Source organism: Astyanax mexicanus, chromosome 6, assembly GCF_023375975.1.
Source record: "Astyanax mexicanus isolate ESR-SI-001 chromosome 6, AstMex3_surface, whole genome shotgun sequence".
Taxonomy (NCBI): Eukaryota; Metazoa; Chordata; class Actinopteri; order Characiformes; family Acestrorhamphidae; genus Astyanax; species Astyanax mexicanus.
In genome coordinates, this window is record NC_064413.1 from 3,159,007 (window position 1) to 3,175,379 (window position 16,373).

Below are 16,373 nucleotides of genomic sequence, written 5' to 3' on the forward strand. Positions count from 1 at the left end.
TCTTACCTAGAGCGATTTACCTTAGCCAACTTTAGCCAACATTCCAGGTTCATTGTCATGTGGAACACAGCACAGTTGAGTGCTGCTGAGTGCTTATGAAAACTTACAAAACCTGATTTTGTCCACAAAGACCTGAAAAGGACCAAAAAAAAAAAACACACACACGATGGGTTTGTTTTATGCACTAAAAGCTGTCTGTGGTTTTAAAACATTGTCTCTCAAAACTGGACGAACTTTCTTTGCAGAGCAGCTTTAGTTCAGTGACATTTAAAAACTTGAAACATTTCAAGTCCAACAGCATTTCATTAAGGTATAGGTCACGACTTAGACTGTATAACATTCCATGACGAGTTTCCTCTTTCTCATTTTTAACCACAGCGTAGAGGACAGTAATTTAGACACCACAAAACATCGTAAGTGCTTAACGTTTCCTAGACACTCGTAAAATGTTGAGTAAAACTGGTTCTACATGTTTTTACAGTCAGACAAGACAAAATATAGCTTTTCTGTCAAAAAAAACGCCATCCATTAAGTGTTTTAAAGGCATAAAGGATGTTTACACAGAAAACTGGGTTATTATCTTATTTTAAACTCACTGTGGAGTGTTGGAGTGGGTTGTCAAGCATTTACAACATCAAAGGGATTGAAATCATTTAATAATAATTCAGAAATAATAAGGAATGCAATAGTTTACAAATTTACAGTAAATTTAAGTCAATTTAGGACCCTTTTATTTCATTTAAAACCTTTCATGACTTTTTAAGGACCCGCAGGAACCCTGTACTATGTTCAACTGGATTATTTGATTAGATATAATCATTAAATCAGAACTGTCTAGTATAGATGCCACACCCAAAATATTTAGCTATTTAGAAAAAAAATATATACAGGGTTCTTGCTCCATTTAAAAGTCAGATTTAATGCTTTTTAAGACCTCAATAAATAGAATTTGAGGCCCAAAAATGTAGTAAAAACTTCTTAAGTAGAAAATAATTTATTGTATTGAAAATTTAAACTTAACGATTCCCATTGTTATCTACTTTATTTATCATTTTTGTTCCATTGTGCTGTAGAACATCTTAGCATGTTAGCTAACTCAGCGCTAATGTTAGCTAGCTCTCTGCTAACCCTCGGTTCTCCCCGGTAACACAGCTAACTTGCCGCTAACGTTAGTAGGTTAGCTAGCTCGCCACTAATGTTAACTCTGCTAACCATAGCTCTCTCCCTGGTGACGTTAGCTAGCGCGCAGCTAATGTTAGCTAGCTCTTAGCTAACCTTAGCTCTCTCCCTAGTTACTCGCTGCTAATGTTAGTATGTGCTTTCCCACCGGCATTAAATGGAATACCTACAGCAAATTTACAGTAAATTTAAGACCTTTTTATTTAATTTAAGACCTTTTATGACTTTTTAAGGACCCGCAGGAACCCTGTATTATGTTCAGCTGGATTATTTGATTAGATATAATCATTAAATCAGAACTGTATAGTATAGATGCCACGCCCAAAATATTTAGATATTTAGAAATATATATATATATTTTAGAACAACAGCAGTTTTAGTAATATTAATAACAGCGTTTGTGTTAGCTATTAGCACCAGCGCAGGGTAATATAGATGATTTAGCTGCTAGTTCACTAGCATTAGAACCAGTGCCAGCAGGAGGGCAACTGAAGGATGCACAATATCAGCACTGGAAAAAAAGAAGATAAAAAAGACATAAGAGCAGAAAATGTGAAAAATCGTAACTGTGGCAACAATTGGGAGACAAAATTAAGTGATAGACCAACACAAGGTAGCACATTATTATGAAATGGAACAAAAACGCTTTTTTTTAAAAGATGGACCAAGATGGACCATTCGGAGCCAATGTTTTTTATTTTACTTTTTTTTTTCAAGACATTGATAATTAGCTATAGTCATTTACAACAGTCTTACACTGTTCAGTTATGTGTTAATTATTTATTATAATTATTATAAACAAGATTAGTGTGCATACCCCAATGTGTTTGCGTTTGAAGGCGTAGTGGTGCTCGTGGCTGGAGTACTAGTGGGAAGACTCCTGAAAAAAAAATTGATAAAGATACAGTAATTATTATTATTATTATTGCAGTCTGTTAAAATGCGGAAATCATGAAATACTTCTTTCCTTTAAGTGATATGTACTAGTGCATCTCAAACAATTAAAATTTTGTTAAAAGGTAACTTAATTTCAGTAATTCAGTTAAAAATGTAAAAAAATAATATATTAGATTATGTATTATAGATGTATTACACACATAATGATCTATTTTGAACATTTATTTATTTTATTGTTGATGAGTGTGGCTTACAGCCAATGAAAAACCCAAAAAACGATTTTATGATATACAGGGTTCGTACGGTCATAAAAAAAAACAGTAAAGGCATGGAATTAAAAAATAATAATAATATAAGCTTTGTAAAAATAAAAATACTCAGAAAGTTTTGGAAAAGTCATGGAAAATGTCTAAAAATTGTACGGTCATAAAAAATTGTCTTGAAGGCATGGAAAAGTCATGGAAAAATCATGGAAATTTATTGGTTAAAAAATGTATGAACCCTGTATGTAAGATGAATTGGTACTTTTGGCAGTGTGGGCAGTGTGCCAAGTCCTGCTGAAAAATGAAATCCGTGAATGAATCTCCATAAAAGTTGTCAGTAGCAGAGGGAAGCTGTAAGATATGAAGTGCTGTAAGATTTTGTGGGAAAACGAAACTGCACTGACTTTAGACTTGATAATAAAACACAGTGGATCAACACCAGCAGATATCAGACATGTCTCTCCATCAAACCATCACTGATTGGTGGAAACTTTACACTAGACCTCAAGCAGTTTGGACTGTGTGTCTCTCCACTCTTCCTCCAGACTCTGCTCCCTTGATTTACAATATACATTTTACTGATGATCAGTGATGGTTTGGAGAGACATGTCATCTGCTGGTGTTGATCCACTGTGAGATACTGTAGACCTAATCTGAAATGGGTGTTTATACCTCGTCACGCAGGGTTGAATTTGAGCACCCAGAGAGACACTGATGTTCTTCACTGGAACTGTGGGGCAGGGCAAGGTGTCATTCTGAAGCAGGGGTGAGATATCTGACCATGCACACACACACACACACACACACACACACAACAACAGACACAAAAAATATTGATGTGAGGCGGCGGAGGAACCGTGGGTCCACCCCAAGCCAGGACCCACACCCCCGGTCTGTCCCAGCTGGCCATCGTTGGACCGGGTCCGGTTTAAAAACCTTAACTCAGTTATAAAACACAGAATAAAGAGACTAGAACCAATCAATTCGTTGATTTAAGTTTGTTTTGGGTGTGGTGGAGGTCCCTGTGGTTTTGTCTCGGTGTGCTTCTGAACTGCCTGTTTAAAATATATGCAGTTAGGTCCAGAAATATTTGGAGAGTGACACAATCTTCATGATTTAGGCTTTGCATGCGACCACAAGTGATTTGAAAATGAGAGGCAATTGAAGTGTGAAAACTTGTACAAATTGAAATGTTTCATGTCCTCTTTAAAGGGTAAAATGAAGGCCCACCTGTCATGCTGATGAGAACGATGAGGTCTCCACCTTTGATAAACTGCATGTCACCCAAATGTGTTGAATCAATGATGGCATAACCCATTGGTGTAGTAACATTCACAGTCTCGCCATAGATTATTTGTTGAGTTCCGACTTCACTCGGCCGGCCCCACACCAGCTTACCTCCTAAAATAAAATGTGGAATGAAAGTAATTGCTTAATACTAAACTGCTCAAAAGGATGTGACAGGATCAAGTCAATGCACAAAACTGATAATGGAGAAACATAAAGCAATGAAGTTTGAGTGTGATAAACAATAGGGGTGAAACAATTACTCGAGTTAATCGAGTTACTCAATTTTAAAAAAATTGTTCGAGTAATTTTCTGTGCCTCAAGGAATCGTTTATTTCATTTTAAAACCCAGAGCGTCGTAATTTCGAACTGACTGCTTTTAATGTGTCGACGCGCTTAGCGTTATTAGCGTCTATTTGAATAGAGACAGAGATTATGTAATCAGTAAACCCCTTTGACTTGGTGGTAAAAGAATGCAGCGTGCTTATCCAACACTGGCAGGTCTGGCAAAGTCTCTGCTGTTCAGAAGCTAAGATGCACAACATAAAGTCAATATTTATGCCTCTTTTAACTGACTAATACTCTATATTTGATACCTAAAAGAAATCCTAAGTTGAAACAATTTAACTTAATTTATTCAATTATTAATTATTAAATCATTACACGTGGCATTTTTAATTGCTCTTTAGGCAAGCAACTATGTTTTATCTGATTACTCGATTAATCGAATTGATTGTTCAGTAGAGTACCTGATTGCTAAAATAATTGATAGCTGCAGCCCTAGTAAACAATAAAACGTAAAGATTATGTTTTCGAAAACGGTGAAATTTATTCTGCATTTCTCACCAATGACCAGATTGGGGTCCGTTGTAAAGCTTCTTTGTTTCGATGCACGGTTTCTGATATCGGGGTTCTGGTCCAGCAAGGTGAAAGTCACTTGTCTCCATGGGCAAGGCCACTGCAAACGGTCATCATAGATACCAGACACCAAATTTATACGAATTTCCAAGGTATTAGAATTCAGAAGCAGCACTAGATAAAAGCGATAGCCTTCGGGTGAGTAAAACAGTGGGCTGTACACAAAAATGTGTTCTTTCAAGGTCTCCATGAAGTTGTTGATCTGCCATATGCTATGAGGACACTCTGTCTCCGACAGGTTGATATCATCCACAGAGAAACCTCCTCTGGAATATCCGTTCCCTTTCCGTGCCTCAAATTCCACCTGGAACGTCTTACTCGCGTCCAGTGGCACGAGGCGGAACTGCCAGTGATCAGTGGGAGATCCTGGAAAAAAAAAAAATTTTTAATACATACAATACGTCAATTTATCAGTTTTTTCCCTGTTAACAAGTACCCTGTTTATAACCTGCTTCATCATTAACCCTTTTAAGCCTAGGCTGTTTTGGTGTGTTTTTTCTCTATTTCTTGTCAGTTCCTCTTTTTCAGGTCTTATAACACAGTAATTATTATATCAGACAGACACATGCCCTGATCTCTTTTACTCCAGAAGACATACGGCTGCTCAAAAATAACAATACAATCATTTAAAATGTAAAAGGAAGCAGAATTGTTATATTTTCCTGGAACTCATCATGTTTTGGTCAAAATTACTTTTTTTTTTATGTATGAGACTTTAAATATATTCACACTTAAGATATGTTTTCAAAAATGGTTAGACTAGAGTTTATATGAGATGAAAGCAAAAGAATATTGATGATTTGAGATCACTACATGGCTTATTAATTATTACTTTGACAAAAGACATGGAGAAACAGCATCCGGCGGAGTTATTTTATATTTTTGATAATCACATTAAAACAATCCTGACATTTAGAGCAGCCTATGCCTTTCGGTATTTTGATCAGGACACACAAAGTAAACATATATTATATTGTATCATATATATATATACAAAAATTTAAACTTTTTAGTCTAAATAAATAAAAAATGTTTAGTAAAAATGTGCAAGTAAAATAATGAAAACTATATAAAGTAGTGCGCACACCATACCATAAAGCTTTAGTTTGAGTAAAGCAGGTAGTTTCAAACTTTTTTACACTGTGGACACTTTTGAGTCTGATATTTACTGATATTATTTGGTTTGAAACATCATATAAATATATTTGAAGCACTAAAGGTAAATATTAAATATTGGTTGGGGAAGGAGATTTCTCACTTTTTTAGGTGTTTTTCTCTCAATGGGTTTCTTGTAGATTTAGCTTTACCGCACTGGGATGTGATCACTATTTTTAGAAAGAATAAGCTCCGCCCTTTCTAACCATATATGGATTATGTTTACTTGTGAAGGGATTCCTGAGTAATTATATATATATATATATATGTATATATATTTCACTTGTTAACCAGTTCACTCACCTGTAATCTGGTCCCTAAGCCTGAGGGTTCCTACAGTATCATAAGCACTCTGGTACTCTCGGATCCAGATGTTGAGCTGGTCGGTCTCATTTCCACTGTGATAGTAGAAGAACTCCAGGCACTGGACATTGCAGGATCTGCGGGGGGTCATCTCTCTGCTCTCCAGTCGACCCGAGTCTCCAGGCTGTCCAGTCTTCGTGCTGAAGTGCATGAAGAACGGCGGCTCTGTGGAGAAAAAAATTAATTAGCAGAAAGCTAACACTATGAGCTAACACTATTTTAGCCATCTATAGATAGGCGATCCCTCAACCAAGCACAAGCCATTCACTCTGCTGCGTAATTTAGGGCATGTCAGCGTGTCTTTGCTATCATAACGACTGGAAAAGTATGCCTTGTTACTTTGTTCCATGGGGAAGGGTTACAGTACAAAAGCCTTAGTATTGGATGTTTTTTTTTTAGTTTGTTGACTATTTTGCTATCTTGGATTTGACCCTTTGATTATGTCTCATGGTTCTGCTTGTGTCTCACCCATGTCTGGTCTGTTTGCTTACAATACATAAGTCTTAGTCAATACATTTTTGTACAATTTTGTGCTTGAGTCGGGAACCAAAAAGCTGAAGTAGATTGTTTTTTTTTGTTTATATATAATTCTATAATATATTTCTAATTTTCTCCAATTTTCACCCAATTTATCTAGGCCAACTGTCTCGCCCATTCAGTATTTCCCCCCAGCCCAAGTGATGCCACAACACAAGTAGGGTGAAGACTAGCACACGCCTTCTTCAAAACATGTGACACAAGTCAGACTCCGCCTCTTTTCCAGCACAGCGACTCTGGTGGTTCTGATACATCAGCTCACAGACGCAGCCTTGTGCTGATCCACATCACCCTAGGAGTGATGAATAGGGGAAAGAGAGAGCGCCATCTACTGTACTGTACCCACCCAGAGAGAGCAAGGCCAACTGTGCAATTGTGCTCTCTCAGGGCTCCGGCAGCTGATGACAAAGCTGCAGCAATCTCCCGATCATAGTGGCAAGACATAGTGAACCACTGGAATTATGACCTAAAACACTTTAATAGAATAATGAATTAAATTCAGTATTAAACATACCTGAGGAAATGTTGTTTATGTACAGAGTAAGATTATCTGAAAGGTAACAAAAACATATCACGTTTTAATACTACAGTTCATTGAAACTGGTACGGTAACATCTAAAGACATTTGGCTCTACATTTGGAAACATTACCCCTGGGCGGCAGGTTGGTATGATCACTAGATGGACCTCCAGAAACGTTGCTCACAATCTCCCAGTTACTAACATTAGCAGAAGAGCAGTTAGCCATCTGGCAGGTGCCGTCTTTGAAGCTACAGCGGTCCAGAAAGGAGATGGATTCATCTGTTAAAAAGTTGAGAGTTGAGTACTTTTTGTCAAAACACCACAAAAATATATATTATGTATCAGGGTCAGACCTGCTTTTGATTACTACAAAAGACCATAAAAATACATACTGCATTTATAAAGGTTGTAGAGTTCGACTGCATCCAAAGGGCTCAGGTCATAGCGCTGACCAATGAAGGTTTGGAACTTGGCGTCTTTAGCAGTGATGGTGGGTTTACTTGTATTGCTGAATTCGTATTGTCCATAGTGCATCAGAGACATGTAGTTATAGGGAGTTCCCTGCACGGTGCTTTCATCCTCGCTTACTTTGTCAAAGTTGTTTCTTCTTTCTGAAATCAGAGCACACATACACTTTTGTAAAATGTACTAGCGCATCTCAAAAAATTACTCAGTAGTATATATTATATATATATGTATTTTATTTCTTTTATTGTTTATTTCTTTTATTGTTGATGATTATGGCTTTCAGCCAATGAAAACCCAAAAATCAGTGTCTCAGAAAATTATATTATAAGACCAATTGGTACTTTTGGCAGTGTGGGCAGTGTGCCAAGTCCTGCTGGAAAATGAAATCCACATCTCCATAAAGTTGTCAGTAGCAGAGGGAAGCTGTAAGATATGAAGTGCTGTAAGATTTTGCGGAAAAAACAAAACTGCACTGACTCTAGCCTTAATAATAAAACATAGTGGATCAACATCAGCAGATGTCAGACATGTCTCTCCATCAAACCATCACTGATTGGTGGAAACTTCACACTAGACCTCGAGCAGTTTGGACTGAGTGTCTCTCCACTCTTCCTCCAGACTCTGCTCCCTTGATTTACTTTAAATGAAATGTAAAATTTGCTGATGATCAGTGATGGTTTGGAGAGACATGTCTCAACATCTGCTGGTGTTGGTCCACCAGATTTCATTTTCCAGCAGGACTTGGCACATTATGTTTCACTATGTATTAAAATGCTATCATTTCTTCAGTCATGTTCTGCAGAAAAAAAACGATTTTTGAAACTTGAAGAAGAAGAAAGAATGTTTAAGACTTAAGAAGAAGGTTAAGGTTTAGGAACATGACAGTGACCTTCAGGGATGTTTTCATAATGGATTGTCACGTAGTCGTCTCGATCATATCGGCTCTGTTCGTGGAAGAAGCCCAGACAGTGAAGAAACTCGTGCTCCACAATACCAACATACCCACATCCAATTCCAATAGAGAGCTGCTGCTTCCCACCGTTCCTCCCGATATACGACCAGCACCTGCAAAAAGAGATTTCAGCAGATTTTTACTAAAGCTGTTGATTGTCACACATGGTTTTAATCAGGGTGCGAATTATACAATGATGATTAGGGGTGTCAAGTATTTTTTCTGTAACATCACAGCATGTAAACGATAAATCCATTACATCAGCTAATGTAGCACTCCTATAACACACAATATCCTTTGTAGTCATAAATAATATATTTTACAGCAAAATCCACAGTTAATCCTGCAAAAACACACACAATGTGATTGGTTGCTATCTTTTCCATCAGTTTTCTAGTCATTTAATTTGAATTCATATTCTACAGGGTACAGGATATCTCCCACAAGAATCATTTGGTATTTAATTCTAAATAAATAGAAAATGTAACTAAAAATCTTGGAAGAAAAGGCTTTTGTCGCATCTCATCCACATACTTTGACAATGGGACTTCAATATTAAATGTTAAGAGGGAGATGTAGGAAAGCATTTATATTGCTTGGCTAATCCTAGGTGGTTGCTAAGGCATTGCTATGGTATCCGTGGTGGTTGCTATGGTGTTGCTAAGCAGTTGCTAGATGGTTGCTAAGGCGTTGTTATGGTATCCATGGTGGTTGCTAGAGTGTTGCTAAGCAGTTGCTAGGTGGTTGCTAAGGCGTTGGTATGGTGTCTGTGGTGGTTTCTATGGTGTTGCTAAGCAGTTGCTAGGTGGTTGCTAAGGTGTTGCCAGGTGGTTTCCAAGGCATTGCTATGGTATCCATGGTGGTTGCTATGATGTTGCTAAGCAGTTGCTAGGTGGTTGCTAAGGTGTTGCTAGGTGGTTCCTTAGGAGTTGCTATGGTATCCATGGGTGTTGCTATGGTCTTGCTAAGCAGTTAAACAAAGACCTGACGTGAACGACGCCCACTTTAATCATTCTGTTCTCTTCTGTTGTTCAAGTTGTGCTACCATGTCAAACCGTGCACCCCTAGTGTTTATTTAAGGTCTCGGTAAAACACAGAATCAACCGGAGATCCCTTTTAAACCTACAGTTGTAAGCTGTAAGCTCTGCCTGTGGGCGGTCCTGAGCCGTGGTGGGCGAAGCCATGAATTCACTGGTTGACTTGTATTTCTGAGGCTTTTTTGTAGTAGCTACTGCAGACAGTGGAGGCTGAGAAACAGTTTCATATGCAGCATCCGTATACAACTCAGCAGAATGAGAGGTCTAAGAGAATTAGGATATACCTTTTGCATGCTTCTAGTCGCGCAAGGCATACTTTTCCTGTCGTTACAACAGCAAAGACGCACCAACCCAAAGTCCAAAGTTTTTTTTCCAAAGCATTTGGCTGGAGTTCTCTCGAATCTCTGCCACAGATCTTCTTCATACCAGGCTACATACAGGGGTTGGACAATGAAACTGGTGAAACACAATGAAACACCTGGTATTAGAGCACAATAATTGATTGTGGTGACGGACAGTTCTGGTGGAAACAGGAGAGTTGAGGTGCACATTGAATTCTGCGTGATTTGATCAGCCGTGGTTTTATGTTTTTTTAATACAATCCGGGTTGGCACCCAAACATCCCTTTCAGACAGCTTCCTCTTACAGCGTCCACAGTTAATCCTGTTGGATGTGGTTGGTCCTTCTTGGTGGTATGCTGACATTACCCTGGATACTGTGGCTCTTGATGCATCACAAAGACTTGCTGTCTTGGTCACAGATGCTCCAGCAAGACGTGCACCAACAATTTGTCCTCTTTTGAACTCTGGTGTGTCACCCATAATGTTGTGAGCATTGCAATATTTAGAGCAGAACTGTGCTCTTACCCTGCTAATTGAACCTTCACTCTCTGCTCTTCCTGGCGCAATGTGCAATTAATGATTAAAGATTGAACACCAGGCTGCTCCAATTTTGCCATGAAACCTCCCACACTAAAATGACAGGTGTTTCAGTTTCATTATCCAACCCCTGTATGTAAGCTACGTCTGTTATGTTCTTGCCGGAGAGTGGCGTGACAAGAGCCACATTCCTTGTGTGTCCAAGGTGTTGCATGTGAACAATCAGGTTTTTTTTCTTTACTAATAATAAATTCAAATAACAGATGACAGAACGACAAATTCTAATACATATAAAAATAATTCTTCTTTAAATTATTCATTTAAAGCCCTATCTGGAAGTAATTAGAGCCTCAGGGGGTCCTGGGGTCATTTTCTCTGTGATTTTATTCCAGTCCAGAACGACCATGTACGTGTTTTTCTCAGACGTCCTCTGAGAGAAAATTACAGGCTGAGTTATCTACTGTTTTTCTCAGAACTCACTAAACGTGGTCCGGACGCACATCTCTGAGTTTTGTCTCCTCGCGTTTAATAAAAATACTGTAGCTATTTGTCCACTGCCGCGCACCGTAATTACTCTACACTTTGGGAACGCAACGGTGTCCACAGAGATCCATATAGTAAACACAACAGCGGGTGGAAATGGAGGAGCTACTGAACCTGATGATGTCATGTGACCGAGAAAACCTAAAAAACTCACTGGACCTCCTTTTTTTTTAACTGCAGTCCTGATGCAGGAGTTTTATCACTGAGTAGAAGTAGAAGTAGATGTGATTAAATATGTACACTGTACCCGGTTTGTGCTTCCACAGAGACGTAGTCGGTTTCTGTTGTCCGCGGCTTAAAGTCGATGCATCCTTTCAGTCTCAGCTGCTCGAAAGCTCTTAAAATAACTCCTTTGTCGTTTATGCCTGAATTAAATATAAAAAAAAACATAATAATAAGCTTCAGCAATAAAATCACATAAAATAGTTAAATGAAATATGAATAAATATGTAAAGTTCTTACTCAGGCTGTTATTCAGCACATAGGGAATGTACCCATTCCACCGGTACTTGTTACCCAGAATTGCATTCTTTGTAAGCGGCTTGTCCTAGTTTATAACAGGTTGAATTATTAGTATTATTATTAGTAGTAGTAGTATTATTATTAACACTTACTCATGAGTTATACAGGTGCATCTCAAAAAAAAAAAATTAATCATTGAAAAGTTAATTTATTTCAGTAATTCAGTTCAAAATGTGAAACTCACATATTATATATTATATAGATGTATTAAACACACAGAGTGATCTATTTTTATTTATTTTATTGTTGATAGTTGATTTTATTGACTTACAGCCAAATAAAACCCCATAAAAATCGGTGTCTCAGACAATTAGAATATTATATAAGAGCAATTGGTACTTTTTGCAGTGTGGGCAGTGTGCCAAGTCCTGCTGGAAAATGAAAGCAGATGACATGACTCTTTATCCAAACCATCACTGATTGGTGGAAACTTCACTCTAGACCTCGAGCAGCTTGGACTGTGTGTCTCTCCACTCTTCCTCCAGACTCTGATCCCTTAATTGATTTTTTTTTACAAATGAAACGTAAATTTTAAATTTACTGATGATCAGTGATGGTTTGGAGAGACATGTCTGTCATCTGCTGGTGTTGATCCACTGTGTTTTATTATCAAGTCTAAAGTCAGTGCAGTTTTGTTTTCCCACAAAATCTTACAGCACTTCATATCTTACAGCTTCCCTCTGCTACTGACAACTTTTATGGAGATGCGGATTTCATTTTCCAGCAGGAATTGGCACACTGCCCACACTAACAAAAGTACCAATTGGTCTTAAATAATATTCAGATTTTTCTGAATTTTTTCTTTGTTTTTTTTTTGGAGTCATAACTGTGTTAAACTTGTTATAAAGCAAAATACAATTATATTATACTGTGTGATGAACTTACCACCACCATGATATCTCCTTGGTAAAGGTTTAAATCTGAATGAACATCAGATGGTTATTTATCTCAATGAGATTTATTAAATGGTTTCTGGTATTTTGTGTAAAACTGGTTTATATTATAAATCATACTGAGAAATAAGTTGGTTTACCTTTGTTTATTTCAAAGATGTCCTTAAATTCACCGTCTATACACAACAAAACAGTAGAAAGCAACATTTTTTAAATTAAATTCTTTCTTTTCACTTATTCTGACACAGACTGTGCCCTTTTCACTATTTTCGACTGACGTGACTAATATTCGGTGCATCCTTAAAATATATGTTTAATTAGAATATATTTTATTAATATTAAAGGCACTGATTTAATCGTAATTTCTTTTGTTTAAACATATATTTAGACAAATAATTATTAAATATATTTAACAGCCCAGATCTTAAATGATTAGGTCAGACATTGAAAGTGCCTTTTTAAGCATCCTTATAAAATTTTTAAATGTATTTTATTAATATTGAAGGCGTTTACTTAAGTGGTAAAACATCATTATTCTTCTTGGTTTAAACATATATTTGATAGAATTGTGATTATTAAGCATGTATTTCTCCAGGTTTTCATTCATTTTGCTACTTTTTACTATTTCACAAATTAAACAGTCTACAAGTTTTTTGTGTTGCTTCTCAATTTAAAAGCAATTACCACATAATGATAAATAAATACAGAAAATATATTAATTAAACATATTTAACATCCTTGAACCTGAATTATTTGGCCTTTTCACTTATTCAGACATGAAAAGTATTTTTTTTTTGTTGCTTTTTTGACTTAACTGAAACTGAATAATATTTGGCGCATCCTTAAAAATATATATTTGATTAATACTAAAGGTATTGGCTTAGATATATTATTTATATATTTTTTTCCTGGTTTCATTTACTTGACAATAAAATGGTCTGAATGTAATTTGTGTTGCTTCTCAATTAAAAATCAACATTATTATGAATATATAAATATATAAGTTTATTATATTTAACATTCCAGAGCTTACATTTTTTTTTTTTTTTTTTTTTTTTTACTTATTTTGACATTAAAAAGTGCCTTTTATTTTATTAATATTGAAGGCATTGATTTAATAGATAAACATTACTCTTCTTCTTGTTTAAACATATATACATGGCATGAAGTGGAATGGAATGACTGTTTACAGTATTTCTCTAATATAATCTAATGGTGATCTCAATACTTATAAGCTTACCTGTGAGTGTTGGTGGGGGCTAAAGAAGAGAAAGTGTTAAAAAAAAGTCAAAAATTTACATTTTAAACACAGAAACCGGATTTAATTATAAAACAATATATAGTAGAGTATATAAATTTATATAGTATTACAGTACACTCACCAGTAATGAAGCAGCCAAGCTCAGCAGGAGGACAAATGGGAAAGCCATTGTCCCTAAAAAAATTAAAGAAAAATGTACAAAAAATAGCTTATATAAGATACAGCACTTTTAAAGAGATGCAGATTTCATTTTCCAGCAGGACTTGGCATACTGCCCACACTTATATATATATATATATGTGTGGTCAAATTCTAAATTTTAAGCAGGTTTTTTCCAGGTTTTCATTAATTTCACAAATTGTATATTAGTTTCACATTTTCAACTGAATCACTGAAATAAAGTAACTTTTCAATAATATTATAATTTGTAATTGAGCCATTTGTAATGATTGATAATGTCTCAACTGGTGTCAGATAAAAATTAATAGTTGACTAATAATAGACTTTCTGCTGTATTAAGTACAAGTACTGCTATTTAATGTGCCCTTATTGTTAAATGTGGCTTTTTGCAAAACATTTAAATTCTAAAAAAAATCATAATACATCTGCATTTTACTTTCATAATATAAGTTTTATCCAATAAGGCAGATTAAAACAGATAGAAATACAAATGTCACAAACCTGATCAGCTGGACGACGCGTAGAAAAGCTCACTGAACCTCCGTAAGCATCTTATTTATATTTCCTCCACACCCACACAGGTAAAAGCCTGTCTTATAGAACAGCACAAACGAGACCTGATGTTGCTTCCTCTGCATGGGAAGAATGTACCTGTTTCACTGGTATGAGAACCTTTAACTATGATACAGTAATTACATTATAGTACATTATAGCTCTTTATATGGTGACATGAGTTGGATTTCACTGACCACAACCAGGCCTGATTACTGCCAGACCTGTAGAATCAAGAAATCACTTGATTTTCAGTGAACTTGTCTGACAACATGAAGCAGATATAAGATCTTTAAGTCTATAAAAGCTTACAAAGTCATATCTAAAGCTTTGGGACTTCACTAATGGAGAAAACATGGAACACTGGTGAACCTTCCCAGGAGTGACCGGCCGATCGAACAAAATTACTACAAAAGGGCATGAATAACTCATCCAGGAGGTCACAAAAAAAGAACCAGAACAACACTTAAAGAGCTGCAGGGCAGACCAGCCTCAGTTAAGGTCAGAGTTAATGATTCAAAAACAAGAAACAGGTCCGTCTTACATTTACCAACAAACATCTTGATGATCTTGATTTCCAACAGTTTAAAGCATGTACAGTATCACAGTACTAAACTAAGATGTCAAAAGTGTTGACATTCATTCATCTGTAGGTAGAAGTTTAGATGCTAGTGTTTAATAAAATACTTCTGTAGAAGTTGAAGAAGTATCGACTCAAGCTTTTTTCTTTTTAAGTAAAAGTGTTTAAAAAAAAAAGCACTGGTTTCAAAACTAAAATTAAAACGTACTAAAAGTAAAAGTAATGTAAGGGGAAAAAATAAAAAACATTAAGGAAAACAAAACAAAACCTAACCTAAGTAGCTAGCTTATCAATATCTGACTGGTAGAGCTTATTTACACCCGGCACTAATGTGTGTTTCATATAAAGATCTGTCTATAATGTATCTGTATCTATCTATTTAAACAGCACATTAACAAGAACATATGTTTCATTTTGTTTTCTAATGTTAGCCGGTTCATACTGCTTTATCATCATTAAACTGGCTTGTCTTGATGCACCTACACACATTCCAATGTGATCTCACTATTAAAACATCCAGATACAGTGGCTTGCCAAAGTATTCTTACCCTTTGAACATTTTCACATTCTGTCACAGAAGTTCAATATGATTTAGGTCAGGATTTTGACTAACACATGATTATTCTTTGTTCTAAATCATTTCCCTGTGGCTCTGTAGCTCTGTATGTTTATGGTCATCGTCTTGTTGGAAGGTTAATCTCCTTCCCAGTATTTTACAGCATCCAACAGGTTTTCCAGGATTCTTGCAGGATTGTTTACATTACATTACATTACATTTGGCAGACGCTTTTGTCCAAAGCGACTTACAATAGTCAAGTACAAAAGTAATAGAAGTTAAAGGTAAAAACATATTTATATAGGGCCTAAGGGAGGTCAAAGGGAAATAATGGAATGGAGGAGTGAAGGAGGGGAAGAAGAAAATTAGGTTAGAATTAGTTAGTTAGAGGTGTTAGGAGAGTAAGTGCTCTTTGAAGAGTTCTGTCTTCAGGAGTTTATTAAAGATAGTGAGAGATTCTCCTGATCTGGTAGTAGAAGGTAGTTAGTTAGAGGTGTTAGGAGAGTAAGTGCTCTTTGAAGAGCTCTGTCTTCAGGAGTTTATTAAAGATAGTGAGAGATTCTCCTGATCTGGTAGTGGAAGGTAGTTAGTTAGAGGTGTTAGGAGAGTAAGAGCTCTTTGAAGAGCTCAGTCTTCAGGAGTTTATTAAAGATAGTGAGAGATTCTCCTGATCTGGTAGTAGAAGGTAGTTAGTTAGAGGTGTTAGGAGAGTAAGTGCTCTTTGAAGAGCTCTGTCTTCAGGAATTTATTAAAGATAGTGAGAGATTCTCCTGATCTGGTAGTAGAAGGTAGTTAGTTAGAGGTGTTAGGAGAGTAAGAGCTCTTTGAAGA

General features: G+C 36.3%; 1 protein-coding gene across 1 annotated transcript; it reads right to left on the reverse strand.

Annotated features, from left to right (window-relative positions):
- Positions 1-480: 480 nt before the first annotated feature.
- LOC103047392 (meprin A subunit beta-like) lies at positions 481-12,635 on the reverse strand. The gene is made up of 14 exons (XM_022674236.2): positions 12,554-12,635; positions 12,406-12,440; positions 11,461-11,545; positions 11,246-11,363; positions 8,478-8,653; positions 7,513-7,731; positions 7,250-7,399; positions 7,114-7,149; positions 6,003-6,227; positions 4,473-4,910; positions 3,570-3,740; positions 3,012-3,114; positions 1,997-2,059; positions 481-1,690 (listed from the first exon to the last, which is right to left on the reverse strand). The coding sequence occupies exons 1-14, from the start codon at positions 12,618-12,620 to the stop codon at positions 1,627-1,629; spliced, it is 1,950 nt and encodes a 649-aa protein (XP_022529957.2). The 5' UTR covers positions 12,621-12,635; the 3' UTR covers positions 481-1,626.
- Between the last annotated feature and the right edge of the window lie 3,738 nt (positions 12,636-16,373).